Below are 20352 nucleotides of genomic sequence, written 5' to 3'. Positions count from 1 at the left end.
CCACTCTAAAAACTATCTTAGCCTTGAGGTGACCGTAAAAAGAATATGAAGAACATGAAAGGACAACATTGATGCAAAGTGATGCTAAAATGAGTACGGAGCTGATATCCACACTTTAGAGACAACACAGCCTAAAGGTGGGGAGCCTGCGCTTTTGATGGCTTAGCCAAGCTGCAAACTAGTTCAGGACTTTCTGTCTCCAGATGGAAGTGAATTTAACTTATTTCTTGTATAAATTATTGTTTTTTTCCCCCTTTCTGTTACAGACAACCAAGTCTAATTTCAACTGTTACACCACACTGCTTTGGGGGTCATGGGGATGTAGGCAAAAGTAGACTCACCCAGGGGTTTATTATTCAGTACCTTGCCCTGTTACATAAATTCGCAATGATATAATTGCATTCTTGAGTTGGGCATCGTGCTGCATGCCTTTAATCGCAACGCTTGGGAAGCAGGCATGGATCTTTGTGCTTTGAGTCTAGCCTGATCTGCATAGTGAGTTCCAGGACAGCCAGAACTACATATTGAGAAACATGTATCGTGAAAAGTATCCTAATATGAAGTTGAGAATTGTTCTAGTGAGGTCTGTAAATAATTATGTTGGTATTTTGATGGGAATTGCACTGAATCTGTAGATTGCTTTTTGGTGGGATGGCCATTTTCACTATATTAATCCTACTGATCCGTGAGCATGGGAGATCTTTCCATCTTCTGATATCTTATCCATTTTCTTTCTTCAGACACTTGAAGTATTTTTCATATAGGTCTTTTACTTGCTTGGTCAGAGTCACACCAAGGTACTTTATGTTAGTTGTGGCTATTGTGAAGGGTGTTGCTTCCCTAATTTCTGTCTCAGCCCATTTCTTTTTTGTACAAAGGAGGGCTTCTGATTTTTTGAGTTAATTTTGTATCCAGCCACTTTGTTGAAAGTGTTTATCAGCTGAAGGAGTTCTCTAGTAGAATTTTTGGGAATGCTCATGTATATCATCTGCAAATAGAGATACTTTGACGTCTTCTTTTCCAATGTATATTCCCTTGATCTCCTTTAGTTGTCTTATTGTTCTAGCTAGGACGTCAAGAACTATGTCGAAGAGATGGAGAGAGTGGGCAGCCTTGCATTGTCCCTGATTTCAGTGGGATTGATTTAAGTTTAAATCAATCAGTCTAGGAAACTGAATTTAACTGCACAGTCTGCATTTTCCATGTCCCACTAAATCTGACAATCTTAATTTATATGGATCTTGTAAGAATACTTTTATTTAACTGATCATGTCTTAAGAACAAGAGAAATTCTAAGGATCAGCAAGATGATTCAGCAGGTAAATGTGCTGCTGAGCCTGAAGATCTGAGTATGATTCTCAAGAGCCTTCCAGGGGAAGGAAGTAACAGACTCCTGGTGATTGTTTTCTGAACTGCAAACATGCACGATGGCACACATTCAAGTATGCATGCATTAATGTGTGTGTGTCTGCTCACATACATACATGTATGCAGACATACAATATAACTAAATAAATGTAAACGTTTAATATATATAAATATATATTTATAAATAAATATATCAGAACAGAAATTCTGAATTTATTGGTAAATACTAAATCAACAGTCAATAAAATTAGAAGTTGATAATGTCACCGATGTATGAATTGATAGGATAGATTTTAGGTACCCTATTAGTTAGAAGTGTTTAACTATTTTAAAATGGTAGCATGTTAAAAGTAGATCATGCTCTCCTTCCTGACAATAACTGTTTATTTTATCCCAGACAGTATAGTCAGAGGTAGTTACAATATATCTGGCAAGGCAAGGTCCAGGGTGTTGTTATTGTTGTTGTTGTTTTTCTTCTCCTCCTCCTTCTTCTTAAGTTGGGAGATACGTCCATAATTTGTGGTGTTTAGGATTTAGGTCAATCATGCCTAGCACATATAAGACAAGACCCTGAGTTTGTTCTCCCCACTCCCCACCCCCCAAAAAAAAGGAAGGAAGGAAGAAACAGTTTTTGTGTTTGTTGTGTTAAGATTTTCTTAGTTGGATGCTATTGAAAAAGCTTTACCTGACTTATTTTACTTTCATTTCTACACAGTGATGTCCTAAGATTCTGTGAGGGACTTGAATGAACTGAGTGGGAGTGATGATGCATCCCAAATAAAAACAGAAAGAGAAAAAGAAATCCTGCGGTCATACTCTCCTTGCTTTAATAATGGAAGAAAAGCAGTTAATTCATGAGTCACCCTTATGGCATCAAAGATGTTTAAGTAATGTGTAAAGAAGAGTAAATAAAGAAAAGGGTAGTTTATCTAACATTCCATCAGCTGGGGATTTACATTAATGCATGACTAAATATATTCTATACAGAAAGCATTTGGCATTTACAATGACCTTGGGGCACAATAACTGCTTTGTGAATTATCAAAGAAATCTATCATCCTGAGTGAGCTATCCCACAAACAGAAAGACACACACAGTATATTCTCACTCATATAGACATATAATATAGGATAAACCTACTAAAATCTATACACCTAAAGAAACTAATCAAGAGGGAGGACTCTTGCTAAAATGCTCAGTTCCTATCCAGAAAGGCAAAGAGGATGGACATCAGAAGAAGGAGAAAAGAGGGAACAAGTCAGGAGCCTGACACAGAGGACCTCTGAAAAGCTCTGCCCTGCAGACTATCAATGTAGATGCTAAGACTTATGGGCAACCTTTGGGCAGAGTGCAGGGAATCTTAGGAAAGAAGTGGGAAACAGTAAGATCTGGAGAGGACAGGAACTCCACAAGGAGAGCAACAAAACCAAAAAAATCTGAGCACAGGAGTCTTTCCTGAGATGGCTATTCCAACCAAGGACTATGCATGGAGATAACCTAAGACCCCTGCACAGATGTAGCCCATGGCAGTTCAGTATCCAAGTGGGTTTCATTGTAATAGGAACAGGGACTGTCACTGACATGAACTGATTGGCCTGCTCTTTGATCACCTCCCCTTGAGGGGGGACCAGCCTTACCAGGCCACAGATGATGACAATGCAGCCACTTCTGATGAGAACTGATAGATTAAGATCAGAAGGAAGGAGAGGAGGACCTCCCCTATCAGTGGACTTGGGGAGGGGCATGCATGCAGAGGGTGGAGGAAGGGAGGGATTGGGACAGGAGGAGGGAGGGAACCACAGGGGGGATACAAAGTAAATAAAGTGTAATTAATAAAGAATTAAAAAATAAAAATAAAAAAGAAATCTAAAATCATGTGTATGTAAAGTGGGTGCTGAGTGTATTATATTATGTGCTGTTTTGTTAACATTGACCATTTGCATAGGAGTATGAACATTTTCTTTTTGATTATAAAAAGTACAATAATTAACAATGCCTTCCAAAAGCAAATCAGACACAAAGATTATTGTCAAAATTTAATTGATTCCCTGTTGTGAGCTCAAGGTAAATAATGATGAACATGGTTTTACATATTCTAGAAATTCACAATACTAGAGGATGTAAATTCATATGATTATAATAAAAAAATAAAACTGATGTATATTCATAAACAGTGGCTGTTATAATGTAAAATGATTTATGTCCCTCGGGAGTCCCAGCTTGTCACTAAACAGACAACATTTGAATGAATTCCACATTAAAAAGGGAGTAAGAATTCTCCAGCTCAATTGCAAAGTCACAGTCCTTTCTTGGCTCCGACTGTTTTCTATGTTTTTCCCTCTTTGAATTTCTAGATTGTGTTATGGACACATTAGATAGCGCAAGATGGAATCCAGACGGGAACTAGGAGGCTTGTTGTGGATACCCTGGGACCTGCCTGCAACTGACATTTATTTTTCAGGCTGGAATCTGGCGTAGTCTGAACACCTGTCACCTGAAGTTGAGAGGAAGACTTAGCAATTGAACAAAGAATGACCTGTTGGAGTACATGTGTTGCTTAATAATCTATTTTCATGTCTTCAGGTAAATGTACTCTACCTGTCTGGTCATTACACAGATGATCTGTGTCTCATTACAGAGAAAACATTAGCAGGTCAGAACCACCTTCCAGAGTAATGAGGTTTAACATGAACCAGGTTTTATTTCTAGCTCTTCAAATCACCATCTTGCTCGATGATAAATGGTTGAAGACCACCTGAACAGTTGTTCGTGCTGGTTACTAGTTGACCCCACACAAGGCAATGAGGCAGTGACGTTTCCCAGTGGCCTATTACTCTGGGTGAGCATAAAACACAGAGCGTAGAGCTGCTTTCCAGTAAGTTAACAAGGAGAATACAGGCTTGGCACTCTCTTCTGTGTTCCTGTCACTAATCAGACAAAAGCTTAGCAAATTTCTCCTTAATACCTGACTCTGTAACGAAAGCAACATTAAATAATGGCTATGTTTTTTTTTTTTTTATTCTTTTTTTTTTTTAATGCAGTTTATTCAGGAACATTGAACAATCCTCGGACCCCGGGGAAAGCCAGCCCACACCTTAAATAGCCTCTGGGTAGCCAACCCAGGCGTGCCACGGGGGCAATGCAGATAGGTCCACATACATGGAAGCAAGCCAGATCCTTGGCCTTAGCCAAATGTGGAGTTGTTCGTGACAGAGAGCACTCACCATCGGGAAGGTGGAAGGCGGAAACCAGCTCCATCTTTAAGGCATAGCATTCCGCAGCTCTCTACAGTTCCCCCTTTTTGTTTTAGACGCATCAGGCAAGAGTAGAGGTCTGATCTCTGATATTAGAAATAAATTGGGACTTTGTACAGATGTTCATTTAGGTGTCATCCACCCAAAGAGCATCAGACCCGTCTGATACCTTTTTCTCAGAGGCGGGACCTGGGGCATTCATTCCATACAGATAGAATGTCGAAGTGTCCTGAAGTAAGTGTGTCTACCTAGATTCTGGTGTCAGCTCTCCTACTGCCTACAGGACTTTAGACAAGTCACTTAACTACGCTGGGTTTCACTTTATTTGCAGCGAATGGACTGAACTAGGGCTTCTTAAACTTTCACACCATGCTCACTTTTTATCTAAGAAATTGTTGTGTGACACTTAGTACATGGATACACAAGACAGGCAATAAATTACTGATAATAAATCAGAAGATAATTTTTAAAAATCTTTTATTATACATGTAATTTACCACTTTAAAAAATTTAGTAAAATTTGGATATTCTTATTTAATTTTATATAAATAATTGAATTTTGGTTGAATATTTGCTACTACAAGACACACAGTGTCTGTGATGCTTCTCAGAGTTGATGGATGACTTTGGTTTTTATCATCATCAGTGTTGAAATGCCACTTTGCATAAATACATAGCATAAAATATCAAAATTGTGTTTAGAACCATTGCAGCAATGTTTGGAAATTCTATCTCAATTCTAATCCCAATACATTTAATAATTTTTGTAAAAGTCAAGTCAATAACTCAGACAACATTTTAAAATCCAGCATTAACACACAATTCAATAATTTGATACATGCTGAGAGATGGGGGTAGGAAGATTATTCGAAGTGTCTGTCTCCCGAAATTAAAGCATTATGCTTCTGTAAAAACAGGGAACATTGTAGATATAGTAAAAATACTGCATTTAATAACGGAAGGTGTTTTGAATCTGAACGAATTATATCAGGAAGCATTTGTTGGTCTTTGCAGGTATGCAAAGCCATTCGCTGCACAAAATGGACATCCAGTTTATTCCTTTAATAGTTTCCTTCTATGAAGCCCAGGCTGCTTTCAATTTTCAGCTTTTGTTCCCCAGACTGTAAGTGTGGGTCAGTATACCTGGAAAAATGTTCTTCAACTATAGAATGTTTTTCTGAAAGTCCTTGCTATTGACTTTGTGGCTTACACTTCATTCACAGAGCCTGTGATCACTGTCTAAAAGTATCATCTGAATCGTGGATACAGTGTATAGAAAAATCTGTTCTGAGTGTCTTCAAGATTATATTTCAATATTTTTAAGTGTCTTTGCCAATTGAGATGTTCTTTCTTGTGATGCTCCTGATTACGTGACAAAATATCTCTAATTTGGGAGAAAGTTAGGGGTGTCTTAAAGTTGAGGAGGTGTGCAAAGAAAGTCCCAACAGCATTGAAAAGTGCAATTGAGTTTCAATAGTGTTAGTCGCTCATGTTTCCTAGGCCTGAAGTTTAGCCTTTGCCTTGATAGATCAATAACTTATGCAACCACCCAATTCTGTGTTTTAATTTTCAAAATGAATGAAGAAAATAATAATTTTAGAAAAATTAAATTATTAAGAAATGAATGCTCCTAGAATTTCCTTGATATCGCCCGTATTCACTTTGGTTTTTTTTTTAATCTTCTTCTTCTGAGATTGAAAGAAATTTGACACTTAACCTTTCCATGAAATCTGAGAATTGAAAATTTCACACAAGTGGACTTCATGCAAATAATCATGCTTTATAGGAGTAAAGGTAGATACTGTTATTCTCCACAGAAACTGCAGAACATGATGAGTAAGATGGAACCAGATTCACTTCAGTAGAACTCAGCTGTCATGAGGACAGGAAAAGATCATTCACGCCTTAGTGAAACATTTGAAGGCACTTATGAGAAGGAAAGTGAGCCATTTTCCTCATTTACAAAATACCAAATAAAAATGGAATTAATATGTTAAAGATTTTATAATCAATAGAACAAAAATATTAGCAAATGGACAGCAAAAGAGAGTTAGGCCATGTTGGACCTTTCAAATTTGAAGACGGTCAAAGGCCCTGGATACTTCTGAGTATGTGATCTTACAATAACTTCTAGATTTAAATGTCTTTAATTATAATTTTATCTGTATTTAATAGCTATGGATGTTCAGAATGACAATAGTATAAAGGTTAATTAATTTCTTGTGTTTTATTCTTGTAGCTTTTCACCAGGTCTACATAGTACATCTTCATTGAGTTTAGTATTTTAACACAAGGTAAATAATAGAGAAAAACTCTTATCTACTTCTTCATGCCACAATTATTGAAATGATAAGGTTAAGTGTCATCTATACACAAATAATGAGTTGTGGTATGGCCTAGACTGACAGCATACTACTATTTAGAAAGAAGATTCTATGATTAATTTTTGAGTACCTACAAGAAGTTTCTCCTATCTATCTTACACTTTTGATCATTACCAATAAATGTCTCCTGTATGCAAAAATGAAGAATCAATGAAACTGTAAATGCTACTATTTAAAAAAAATATATAACTTTTTGACAAGAGGATGCTGAAAATGAAGAAGGAAGCTCCTGCCCCTTCCAAAGCCGAAGCCAAAGCGAAGGCCTTAAAAGCTAAGAAGACAGTGCTGAAAGGACTTCACAGCCACAAACAGAAGATCCATACATCACTCACCTTCTGGCTGCCCAAGACCCTGAGGCTCTGGAGGCAGACTAAATACCCTCCTAAGAGTGCACCTAGGAGAAACAAGCTTGACCACTATTCTATTATCAAATTTTCCTTGACCACCGAGTCAGCCATGAAGAAAACAGAAGACAACACACTTGTGTTCATTGTGGATGTCAAGGCTAGCAAGCACCAGATCAAAGAGGTCGTGAAGAAACTCTATGACATTGATGTGGACAAAGTTAATACCCTGACAAGGCCTGATGGAGAGAAGAAGGCATATGTTAGGTTGGCTCCTGATTATGATGCTCTGGATGTTGCCAACAAGATTGGGATCATCTAAACTCAGTCCAGCTGGTTAATTCTAAATATGTACTTTTTCCACCATAAAATAAAATAATAAAATAAAAATCTAATTGTGATTTGATGGATTTTTCCTTTGATAGTATGTAGTGTCCTTCCCAATCTCTTTTGAGATTGGGGTTTGGGGTTGAAGTTTGGGGTTGAAGTCTATTTTTGTAGATATTGAAATGCTTACAACCTCTTGCTTCCATTTGCTCGGAATATATTTTCCCAACCTTTTGCCCTGAGGTATTATCAATCCATAATGTTGAGATGTCTTTTTATTGGAAAATTGGAAACATTCATATTGGGATATATCAATGTTTGTTGATTCTTCTTATTTTCTTGTTGTTGGTGGTGGTGGTGGCAGTGATAGTCACAGTGGTCTCTCTCTCTCTCTTTCTTTCTCTCTCTCTCTCTCTCTCTGCCTGTCTGTGTGTATGTGTGTGTTATGTGATTCCCTTCTTTTGATTTTTGTGAGATTCTTTTCCTGTGCCTGCTGCTGGGTTTCTGTGTCCAGCATCAAAGTGATAGTTTTTGCTTTATCTTATTGTATTTTATTTTGTCATGTTTGCTTGTTATTTCTCAGAAGCTTGTTCTTTTCTAATGAAAGACAGAAAGGGAATGGATCCGGAGAAGGGCACGTGGAGAGGAACTGGGAGAAGTAAAAGGAGAGGAAACGATAAATGTGTTGTATTATATAAGAAAAAAAAATCTATTTTTAATAATAGAAAAAGGAAAATGTGTAATTGTGAAAAGATAAAGAAATCCTCAAGAATACATTAGTTCTATGATTTTTAAATGGTCTTTCGGAGGTGTCTACATCTCCTCTCCTCCTTGGAAAAAGAAAGAACAAGAACCAAAATAACAATAATGGTGAATGACCACCAAAAGTATGCTAGAATCCAACAAGGGAAAGACAGACATTTAAGGCTCAGGAACCCGGGATGGCATCATAGAAAGGGTGAAGCAGTATACGAGTCTCTGCAACTTTTACAAGTAATAATGCAGTCAATGTCCTTGTACATGTAATCAAGTGTAACAGTCTGTGAGGTAATTTCATAGAAGCGGAACCACCAAGTCAGAGAATATACACACACTCAAGGTTGACGTATTCTGAGCAAATTGGCTCCATTGAGCTCTTTATATTTAGTTCCTGGGCATACATTATTGACATTTGCTGCTGCTGCGGCCGTCGCTGCCGCCACGGCTGCTGTTAGTGTCTATTAATTTCCTAGTGGAGATGGATTACACGTCTGAGATGAAAGTTTAGCATGCTTAGCATCTTTAGAACACAGGGATTTGTAACCCAAATCCACTACCACTCAGCTCCTAGGACAGGTGGACAACCGCACGAAGGAGGGGAGTTAAGATTGCATGACAAGTAATATGGTGTACAGGCTCAAGCTTTTCCTCTCTGAAACTTTCCGGTCTTTTTGATGTTAATGTCTAGTCATGTCTAAATATTTTATTTTCTATAACACTTCTGGTCTATGATAATCAACACTATATTTTTCCGTTACTTTTAATGAAGAAATTCTATTGCAAACACATTTACTTGTAATTGAATAAATCAACAATAATGTGGAGCCTCAAATTACACCTGTGACTAAATTAACAATTACATATGTTCAAAGATGAAGAAGTAGGAAGTGTCATAATTTTATTAACTTCAAGAAGCCCTACTTAAAAGGACTTTTGATGCAGAAATCATGAACTATTTCTTTTCTTGTTACTTTATTTTCCTCTGAATATATAAAATATTGAAAATGTATGAAATATGTCAAAATATTTATACAAGATCAGGAAATTGTACAGTTTGAATGGATAGCTGAGCAAATTGACAAGTGGCCATAAATGCTTTGGCTTCTTAAGACATTTGTAGAAAACTGATGTGAGTTTATGGTTCCATGGAAAATTCACCTTAACATTAGGGATATTTTTGACAATTTAACCCAACTATTTAGCTCATTGTATTAATGAAGGAAAGGAACTTAAAGTCCTCTTGAGACTAAGTGGCTGGCCATGCTCTAGACACCTTCCAAAGACTGTGCCACATTTATTATAGTTCACAAATGATGTTTAGTTTAAAGGGACTCATATCTGAAATATTTTTCAGTATAGAGGCAGAAGAAGTTAATCCTTAAATGCAAATCTCAGCTCTCATGCTACAAACTGTGTATGGCTTGAATTAAGCTAATTATCTTTGTTGAGACTCAGCTTTCACATCTATAAAATTGGAACAAGGCTAACTATGTCAACTATTGTTGAGTTTAAAACACATGTGAAGTATCTTATGATGTACTCACACATAACAATCTTAATATATAGTAGCTACTTAAAACAAACAATTATGTGGCTTCATTTTCAATCCATAGGGCTAAATATTGATATTAATTTGACAGGGAGTGAACATAGAATAAAAAAAAGTAGAGTAAGACGAAGTCAGGAGGATGGATAGTAAGACACGCACAAGGGAGGGACATTCAGTTTGAGAGGTTCTTTTGAGATGGCGTGGATTTTCCTTTTGGGATGTCAACTGAAGAAGAAAGTTAGCTGGGCATTTATTTATTTATTTATTTATTTATTTATTTATTTAGCCTCTCTGAGCTAACAGGCTTTCACCCTTATCTGGTTCCCGAGTCTTTATTGGTAAAATCATATGTTTGAGGTTTTGTTAAAAACATGATCATCCAGGTGAATAGATCCTAGGGACTAGTGATAATAATAATAATAATGATAATGATAATAAAGTTCAAATGGCCATAAAGAAACAATCTGACACTTAATAAGACGTTGTATGACCCTGGTAACCCACCAACCATAAAAATAAAGACACCAAGACCTTTTAATATTTTAAAGCTTAGGCCTCAGCTGTGCAGACTCTCAGCTAGCTCATCTTAGTTAACACAACCACCTAGCCCTGTCCTGCCACATGGCTGGTTATGTACCTTCCATTGTCACATCTGTCTCTTCTTCTTTCTCTTGTCAAAGGGACTTCCCACAGTCCCTTTCTCCCTACCAGGAAATCCTGCCTTCTACTTTCTGCCCTAGCTATTGGCCATCAGCTCTTTATTAAAGCAAATCAGAGAATAACTTAGGTAGGTGAAGAAGGACAGAGACAAACCTTCACACAGTGTTCCCAACAATAGGAGTAATGAAATAATAAGTCAGAAGTCTTTGTATGATTCTAGAACACCTGCTATTTTGTTCCAGTTGTGACCCACCTTTGCTGAATGAATTTTAAATAATTGGCATTAGTAACCAAACTGCAAAACATATGCAAAATTTTAGGACAATTGTAAAGGCAATGAAAATAGAAATGTATTACTTCCAAGGATAGTCACACCAAAATGGGCAGAAATTTAGTATTCATGGACAACATTTGTAATCATAAATCTAGAATAAGGCAGTCCAGCATATGGTGCCCCTTTTTTATCGAGTGACTTTGCAACTATTTAGCTGCAAAAGACAGATGAAGGCTAGGTTATCTCAACATGGGCTAGAACTGCATTTATCACTGAGGAGGTTGGCATTGGGGTAGATTTAGTCTTCTAATTGCCGGAAGCATTTGACTACCAGAAATTGGAACTGTACTCATAATCTTACTACATGCTAGATTATATGAGGCAATTTTAATTTCTCAATCACATGGGCCACATGCAGTACGCTGGTTTAACAGAAAAAAGGATGAAAAAAAAAAAGCTAAGGTTAATCTTAGATTGACTTGACCTAGAATAAACTAAAACCTAAATGCTAGACACTCTTATGAGGAATTTCTTAATCAGATTACTTGAAGCAGGAAGACCCATCCTAAATGTAAATGTCACCTTCTGGTGGTAGCCTGGATAAAATGGCATAAAAGAAAACTATATTTTGCGAACTTGTCTTCTTTTGATTATAAGTTAAATCAGAGGACTATTAAGCAGTTAAACATTTTTAAAATGGCTACATAGTGGTTGACTACTGCAATTGTTACCTATGTTGATTGTCTCATACCTTCATAGTTTCAACTAGTAACAAAACAAACAAAGATAAACCGAAATTATTTCTGACAGTAAAAGCAATCTTCACGGTGTGAGCTCTCTGGATTCCTTGTACCACAAAATGGCACTAAAACAGAGTTGGTTCTTTGAGAAAAGTAACAACATAGACAAACTCTTAGCCAAACTAATTAAAAGGCAGAGAGACAATATCCAAATTAACAAAATTAGAAATTCAAAGGAAGACGTTACAACAGACACTGAGAAAATCCAAAGACTCATTAGGTCATATTTCTAAAACCTGTACTCTATAAAACTGGAAAATCTGAAATAAATTAATACTTTTCATCATAGATACCACTTACCAAAGTTAAATCAAGCTCAGATAAACAATTTAAAAAGATCTATAACCCCTACAGAAACAGAAGTACTCATTAAAAGTCTGTCAGCCAAGAAAAGGCCAGACAAAGACAGTTTTAATGTGGAATTCTACCAGACTTTCAAAGTAGAGTCAATACCGAGACTCCTCAAATTATTCCACAAAATAGAAGCAGAAAGAAATTGCCAAATTTATTTTATGAGTTCACCGTCATCCTGATACCTAAACACAAGGATTCAACAAAACACAGAGAAATTTCTCTCATGAATGTTGATGCAAAAATATTCAATAAAATGCTTACAAACTGAACCATGAACATATGAAAAAAGAGATCATCCACTATGGCCAAGTAGGCCTCACCCCAGAGATGTAGGGGAGGGTTCAACATATGAAAATCTGTCAATGTAATTAATCTACCATATTAAAAAAAAACACTGAAAAAAAAACATGATCATGTCATTAGATGCCAAAAAAAAAAAAAAACTTTGACAAAATCAACAACTTCTGTGATAAAAGTCTTGAAGAGATCAGGGATACAAAGAACATACCTAAACATAATAAAGGTGATATACAGCAAGCCAATAGCCAACATCAAATTAAATAGAGAGAAATTAAAAACAATGCCATTAAAATAAAGAAAAAGACAAGGCTGTCCATTCTTTCCATATCTATTCAATATAGTACTTGAAATTTAGCTACAGCACTAAGACAACTAAAGGAGATTAAGGGGATACTGATTGGAAAACATGAAGTAAGAGAATCACTATTTTCAGATGCTATGATAGTATACATAAGTGCGTCCAAAAATTCTATCAGGAAACTCCTCCACCTTCAGAAAAGTGGCTGGATACAAGATTAACTCAAAACATCATCATCATCATCATCAGCAGCAGCAGCAGCAGCAATAACAACAACAAAACAACTAAAAAAAATACCTATTCAATAAAAGGACTTCTGGAGGTGTCCCCTTCCCTCATTTCTAGCTATACAACAGAGTTAAATTAATAAAAGTCACATGGGATTAGCATAAAACCTGATAGGTTGATAAACAGAGTTGAATCAAAGACACAGAAATAATTCTACACACCTATGGACACCTGACTATTGACAAAATAGCCAAAATTATACAATGGGAAAAAGAAAGCATCTTTAACAACCAGTGCTGGTCCAACTGGATGTCAGCATGTAGAAAAAATGCAAATAGATCCATTTCTATCACTCTGTACAAAACTCAAGTCCAAGTGTATAAAGACCTCAACATAAAACCAGATACACTAAACATGATACAAGAAAAAGTGGAGAATAGCCTTGACATTGGCACAGGGGACAACTTGCTGAACAGAACACCAGTAGCACAGGCACTAAAACCAACAAGCTTCTGTAAAGCTAAAAACACTGTCAATAGGACAAAACAGCATCCTACAGAATGAGGTCTTCATCAACCCCACATCTGAGAGAAGGCGACATCAATAAACCGAACAATCCAATTTAAGAATAAGGCACAGATTTAAACAGGGAATTCTCCACAGAGGAGTCTCAAAGGCCCAAGAAGCACTTAAAGAAACATTCAACATTGTTATGCATTGGGGAGATGCAAATGACTCTGAGATTCCACCTTCCACCTGTCAGAATGGCTAAGACCAAAACCACAAATGACAGCTCATGCTAGTAAGAATGTGGAGCAAGGGGAACACTACCCCATTGCTGGTAGGAGTGAAAGCTTGTACATCCACTTTGGAAATCCATATGGCAGTTTCTCAGAAGATTCAGAATTGATCTGCCTCAAGACCCAGATATACCAGTTCTGGGCTTATACCCCAAGGATGCTTCATTATACCACACAAATATTTGCTCAATCAGGTTCATAGCAGCTTTATTCATAATAGCCAGAAAGTGGATGTTTTTGTTTGGGTTTTATTCTGAAGAGACACTATGGCCAAGACAACTCTTACAAAGGAAAACATACATTTGGAGACGGCTTCCTGTTTCAGAGGTTTAGCCCATTATCGTCATGGTGGGAAGCACGGCAGCTTGGAAACAGACATGGTGCCTGAGGAGCCAAGAGTTCTACATCTTAATCTGTGGGCAGCAGCAGGAGACTGTGTACCACACTGAGGATAGCTGGAGCCTAGGAGACTTCAAAGCCCACCCCACAGTGAATCACTTCCTTCAACAATCACAGTGAATCTACTACTAGTGCCACTCTCTATGGACCAAGCCCTCATATATATATATATATATATATATATATATATATATATATATATATATATATATGACGTACATTTACATAATGGAGTACTACTCAGCTATTTAAAAAAAAATAACATCATGAAATTTGCAAGCAAATGGATGGAACTAGTGGGCTAACACAGACCCAGAAAGACAAAGATGATATGTAGAGACTCATAAGTGGATATTAGTTATAAAGTAAAAGATAGTCATGCTACAAACGCAAGAGGTTAAGTTATAACGGGGACTCAAGGGGAACGCATGAATCTCCCTGGGAGGGAAATAGAATTGACATTATGGGCGGATGAGGGTAGAGATGGCAATGAAAGCAAGAGGGACCAGGTGGGGGAAGAATAAAGGGAGACAGTACTGGGAAAAACAACTGGAACTGGGGGCCATTTCAGGGACAAGATAGAGACCTAGTGCAATGGCGATCCCCACTAATCTATGAGGGTGACCTTAGCTAAAACTCCTAGCAATGGAAAGACGGAGCCTGAAATGGCCGTCTCCTGTAACCATGCAAGTCCAGGGGAGAGACTGGAACACTAACCCAGGCACAAAACCTTTGATTTATAATTTGTCTTGTCTACATGTTGTACTTGAGTAAAGGTGGAGCAGAAATTGTGAGAGTGGTCAACCAGTGACTGGTCCAGCTTGGGACCCATGCCTCAAGAGAACTCCCCCACCCCCACACACTGCCTAGAGGGCCAGGAACCTGACACTCAGTCAGTAGTCCAGGGACCCAAGATAGAGCCAAACATGACTGACAAAAAGAAAAAAAAAAAGACGAAAAAAGTCATTGGTATTCTGCTGTAATCATAGACATGAGCCTAGCATATCATCATCAGAGAGGCAGAGAGCCATAGCCAAATGTTAGGTAGAGCTTGAGGAATTCTGCCGAAGAGTGGAAGGAAAGACAACCGGGGAGCCTGTGTGGACCTGACCTACCCCCTCTGCACGTATGTTAAAGTTGTATAGCTGTGTCTTCTTGTGGGACTCCGGACAGTGGGAACAGGAGCTATCTCTGACTCATTTTGCCTGCTTTTGTGACCCTTTTCCCCAGTACTGGATTTCCTTATCTGGCCTTAATATGAGGGGAGGTGCCTAGTCTTACAGCAACTTGATATAACACATTTGGTTGATATCCGTGGGAAGCCTGCCCTTTTCTAAAGGGACATTGAGGAGCAATGGATTGGGAGAGAAGGGAGGGAGTGGGCAGGGACCAGGAAGAAAGGAAGGAGAAGAAACTGCGCTCAGGATATGATATATGAGAAAATAAATAAATTGAGAAATCATTTTGTTACTCTATAACTGTAATTTTGCTACTTTTGTGAATCATAATATAAATATATGGGTAAATTTAAAAGGAAAAATTACATTTAATATAAAAACATAGATGATAAAGGATAAAATAAAGTGATTACACAAAAGATTAAACAATTTGCATTAATATTTCAAACTTCAACATAAACAAAGTGAATGAATCCAAACACAAGGTTAAATATCTTCAGAAATCAGATTTGCAGTAGAAGTCGATCAGACCTGCCTTCTGTAATGTTATCACAGTAAATCAAACTGATCACGCATTATTTGGGAGAAAAGTAATAAAATCCTTCCTCAAGGCAGATACTCTGCATCTGGATTGGGACCTGAAAGAGGTTTCAGTGGACGAAGGTGCTTGCTGCCTAGAATGATAGCCCAGGTTCAGTCCCCAGGTCCCACAAAGTAGGAGAGGACTGACTCCTACATATTGTTATGACCGCTGCATACATGAACATGCACACCTCCCATATTAGACAGACAGACAGACTGACAGGTAGATAGATAGTAGATAGATCAATAGAGTATATTGATTGATTGATAGATACATAGATAGATTGATAGATAGATAGTAGGTAGTAGATAGTAGATAGATTGATAGATGATTGATAGCTAGCTAGCTAGTAGGTAGATTGATAGATAGCAGACAGATTGATTGATAGATAGATGTTTAAAATAAAGGAACTTTTTGTCAAAGAAACTGCAGATCCAGTTGTATGAATCTGGTAATGACACATTCTTCAGGTTGTTCACGAAAATTTTATATACAGTAGCAAAACATAAACATAACCCATAGCTGAATTTATAAACATACATAAATTTATTCAATATTACTCTATGAAGCCATTTAATTTTTTGTAATCCATTTTTATTATCTATTATTATTAGTTACATTTTATTAACTCTGTATCCCAGCTGTATCCCGCTCTCTTATTCCCTCCCAACCCCACCCTCCCTCCCTCAGCTCCTCCCTGCCCCTTTCCAAGTCCACGGATTGGGGAGGACCCTCTCCCCTTTCCTCTGGCCCTGTTTTATCAGGTATCTTCAGGGCTGGCTGCGAAGTCCTCCTCTGTGGCCTAGCAGGACTGCTCCTCCCTTGGGGGTGGGGAGGTCAAAGAGCCTGCCATTGAGTTCCTGTCAGAAACAGTCCCTGTTCCCCTTACTATGGGAAACCAATTGGTTATTGAGCTACCATGAACTCAATACTCTATGAAGCCATTTAATTTTTTATTTACTGACAATATTCACAATGAAATGTAAAATAAAAATATATGGCATAAGATGGTCCTTCACAGAAAAATATAGCTGTGCAGTTTCACATGTGCTCATTAATTAATTGAGACTGTACGATAGAAACATTAAGAAAAAGATTGTTAAATGCTGTTGCTGTTTTTAACTTCTTCCAGTTTCGTTCATTTTTTGTCCTTTTTTTTAGACAGTATTTGTAATGTTTATAATGAGTCAAATTATTTTCATTTAAAGTAAAAAATGTTAAATTTTTATTTTTTTACATTAATTACATTTTATTCACTTTGCATTCCAGCTACAGCCCCCTCCCTCCCTCCCAATCCCACCCCTCCCTCCCTCATCTCCCATGCTCCTCTTCAAGTCCACCTATAGGGGAGTTCCACCTCCCCTTCCATCTGATCCTAGCTTATCAGGTCTCATCAGGACTGGCTGCAATGTCCTCCTTAGTGTCCTGGCAAGGCTACTCCTCCCTTGGGGAGGGGGGGAGTCAAAGAGCCAGCCACTGAGTTCATGTCAGAGACAGTCTCTGTTCCCCTTATTAGGGAAGCCACTTGATACTGAGCTGCCATGGACATCTGTGCAGGGGCTCTAGTTTAAGTCCATGAATGTACCTTGGTTGGAGTATCAGTCTCAGAAAAGACCCCTGTGCCCAGATATTTTGGTTCTGTTGCTCTCCTTGTGGAGCTCCTGTCCTCTCCAGGTCTTACTAATTCCCTTTTCTTTCATATGATTCCCTGCACTATGCCCAAAGTTTGTTTATGAGTCTCAGCATCTGCTTTGATGCACTGCTAAGTAGAGTCTTTCAGAGGCCCTCTGTGGTAGGCTCCTGTCTTATTTCTTGTTTTCTCCTTCTTCCAAAAATTTAATTAAAAGAAAAAAAAAGAATTACCAAGCAACACTAATTTTCTTCTCTTGTCTTTTTGGACAGTGAATTCTGCTTTTCTGTTACTTCACTATTCCTTTCCTATGAATTTTAATCCTCTTTTCTTATCCTATGAACCTCTTTTAATATTTCTATCTCACAGATTTGTTATGTAAAATGAGTATAAAAATAAAATATTTACAGATAATAATCACAAAGACATGTATTTTAAAACAGTTCTCTGATATGCACATTATTTTATGTATTAAAGAATAAATAAAATTTGCATATGAATGAGAAAAAAGTAAGAATGTAGCTATGTTGAAGAATTTCTTTAAAAACTTCATCTGAGCTATTTTCAAATCTTAGACACTGTTTAGGAACTGGTAACATCTCTATTGGGCCATTTATACCACTTCCTGGGTTAAAGAACGGTTGCTTCCTAAGGCTGTCAAAGAAAATACGATCTGTCATAAACAACAAAAGCACAAAGGTAAGACAGAGTCTTCAACACATGCCGTGGATGAGGATGAAAAATAGATTCTGCTTTGCCTGCCACTATCCTGAAAGTGGAGGGAAAGATTAGTTAGTGTTTTACTTTGGACATCTGATACCAATTGAGCACAATCCATCTGCCAGTTCATCGTGGTTATCCCTCAGCCTGGTTTCAGGCTTAATCCCTTAAAAAAAAAAAAAAAGAAAGAAAGAAAGAAAGAAAAGAAAAAGAAAAATGTAACAGTTTCCAGAGTTTGGTCTTGTTCCAATTTTTAAGACATAAGCCTTTGGGAAAGCTAGATCAACTCTTCCCTTGGTGCCTTTGCTTCTCCTGAAGGAAAAGAGCATTCCTTCACATGTGGGATTTTGCGGTTATCATCTATCAACTTGGGCTTTCAACCACAAATTCACCCAGTATTTTGGAAACTTGCTAATCCTTTCCGGTTTGTGATACATTGGAGCATTTTAGAAACAGTTTTCTAAATTTGAACAACCTAGATAGTAATGAACAAAGCTTTTGAATTAGTGAAAGTGATCTAGCTATTAACTCTAACGATGTAAATAAACAAAAAGGACTGCAGCTCTTTGGCAGTAAATCGTGTTATATATAAAACACTGACTGTGGACTATGTGAGGGAGGTGATTTGTACTTAGGCCAGGGGAATGTAATAAGCATACTAAATTAATTTAAAATAAGACTTTAGTCTCTTTCACCCTCATTACCGTCACTTACCTCTTCTAGCATTATCTGCAAATGATAAAGATTAGGAGTGGATAGCAGGCTACCTACTCGCTGTTAAGAGCCTCTCCTCAGGAGGCCTTCATGGTCTGATTTTATTTGATGGCTCTGACTGTGGTAAAAAAGAGAAAGAGAGAGAGGAGTTCATCACATCTGCTCAGGACATTTAATTCACTGGGGAGCATAATACCTCATCGAATTTCCTTGATATGCTTGAGAATGGCTCATGGACACCATTGCAAAACAGCTCACTTAGAGGCTAAGTCAGAAAGGTATGGGAAGTCCACACAAGTACCCATGTCTTATCAATCAAGTGAGAACAAGGCCCCAAAGCAGCTTTTATGAAAATACAATGTACTTCAGCATATGCAGAAAGCCATTCATCCTTAATTTGGGACACTGATTTCTATGTTTTCTTTTTGATGAAGAAATGAATTTTGAAAGAGGGTTTAAGCTGATTTAAAGACATGAAAAATGGATCCTTTGAGAAGTGGTTAGTAATATTGCTTTACTTCCTCTGTGGTCCGGTGAGGCTGTATCCTCTAGGGGAGGTGATCAAAGAGCAGGCCACTGAGTTCCTGTCAGAGACAGACCCTGCTCTCCTTATTAGGAAACCCACTTGGAGACTGAGCTGCCTATGGGCTACATCTGATCAGGGGTTCTAGGGTCTCTCCATTCATGGTTGTTGATTAGAACATAGTCTCTGCAGGGACCCCTGGGCCCAGATTTTTGGCTTGTTCATCTCCTTGTGGAGCTCCTGTCTCCTCCAAGACTTACTATCTCCTCCTTTCATGAGATTCCCTGTACTCCACCCAAAGTTTGGCTATGGAGTCTCATCATCTGCTTCTGTACCCTGCTGTGAAGATTCTTTCAGAGGCCCTCTGTGGTAGCCTCCTGTCCTGTTTACTTTCTTCTCCCGCTTCTGATGTCTATCCCATTTGTCCTTTTAAATAAGGATTGAGCATCTTCCTCAGGGATCTCCTTCTTGTTCAGCTTTTTTATGAGTACATATTTTAGTGTTTATCTTATATTATATGTCTAATATCTACTTATAAGTGAGTATATAACATGTGTATCTTTCTGCTTCTAGGTTACCTCAGTCAGGATTATTTTTCCTAGATCCATCCATTTGTCTGTAATGCAGCCAGTCCTGATGAGACCTGATAGATTAGGGTCAGATAGAAGGGGAGAAGGACCCTCCCTAGCAGTGGAATAGGGTAGGGACATAGGGAGAGAAGAGGGAAGGAGGGTGGGACTGGGAGGAGATGAGGGAGGAGGTAGAACTGGGATACAAAGTAAATAAATTGTAATAAATAATAAATAAAATTTAAAAAAGAAAACTGTATGTTTATGTAACATATAACATTGTCAGGGGGATAAAGACATATGCACTATTGATATCTTGCAAAATAAATTATAAAGA

General features: G+C 37.7%; 1 protein-coding gene across 1 annotated transcript; it reads left to right on the top strand.

Moving 5' to 3' along the window:
- Positions 1-6111: 6111 nt before the first annotated feature.
- LOC110543820 (large ribosomal subunit protein uL23-like) lies at positions 6112-7672 on the top strand. The gene is made up of 2 exons (XM_021630041.1): positions 6112-6129; positions 7226-7672. Exons 1-2 carry the CDS (start codon positions 6112-6114, stop codon positions 7670-7672), a joined length of 465 nt encoding a protein of 154 aa, XP_021485716.1.
- The last annotated feature ends 12680 nt before the right edge of the window (positions 7673-20352 follow it).

The sequence above is a fragment of the Meriones unguiculatus genome, chromosome 20 (genome assembly GCF_030254825.1).
Source record: "Meriones unguiculatus strain TT.TT164.6M chromosome 20, Bangor_MerUng_6.1, whole genome shotgun sequence".
Lineage (NCBI taxonomy): Eukaryota > Metazoa > Chordata > Mammalia > Rodentia > Muridae > Meriones > Meriones unguiculatus.
This window is presented reverse-complemented; position numbering and strand designations above follow the sequence as displayed.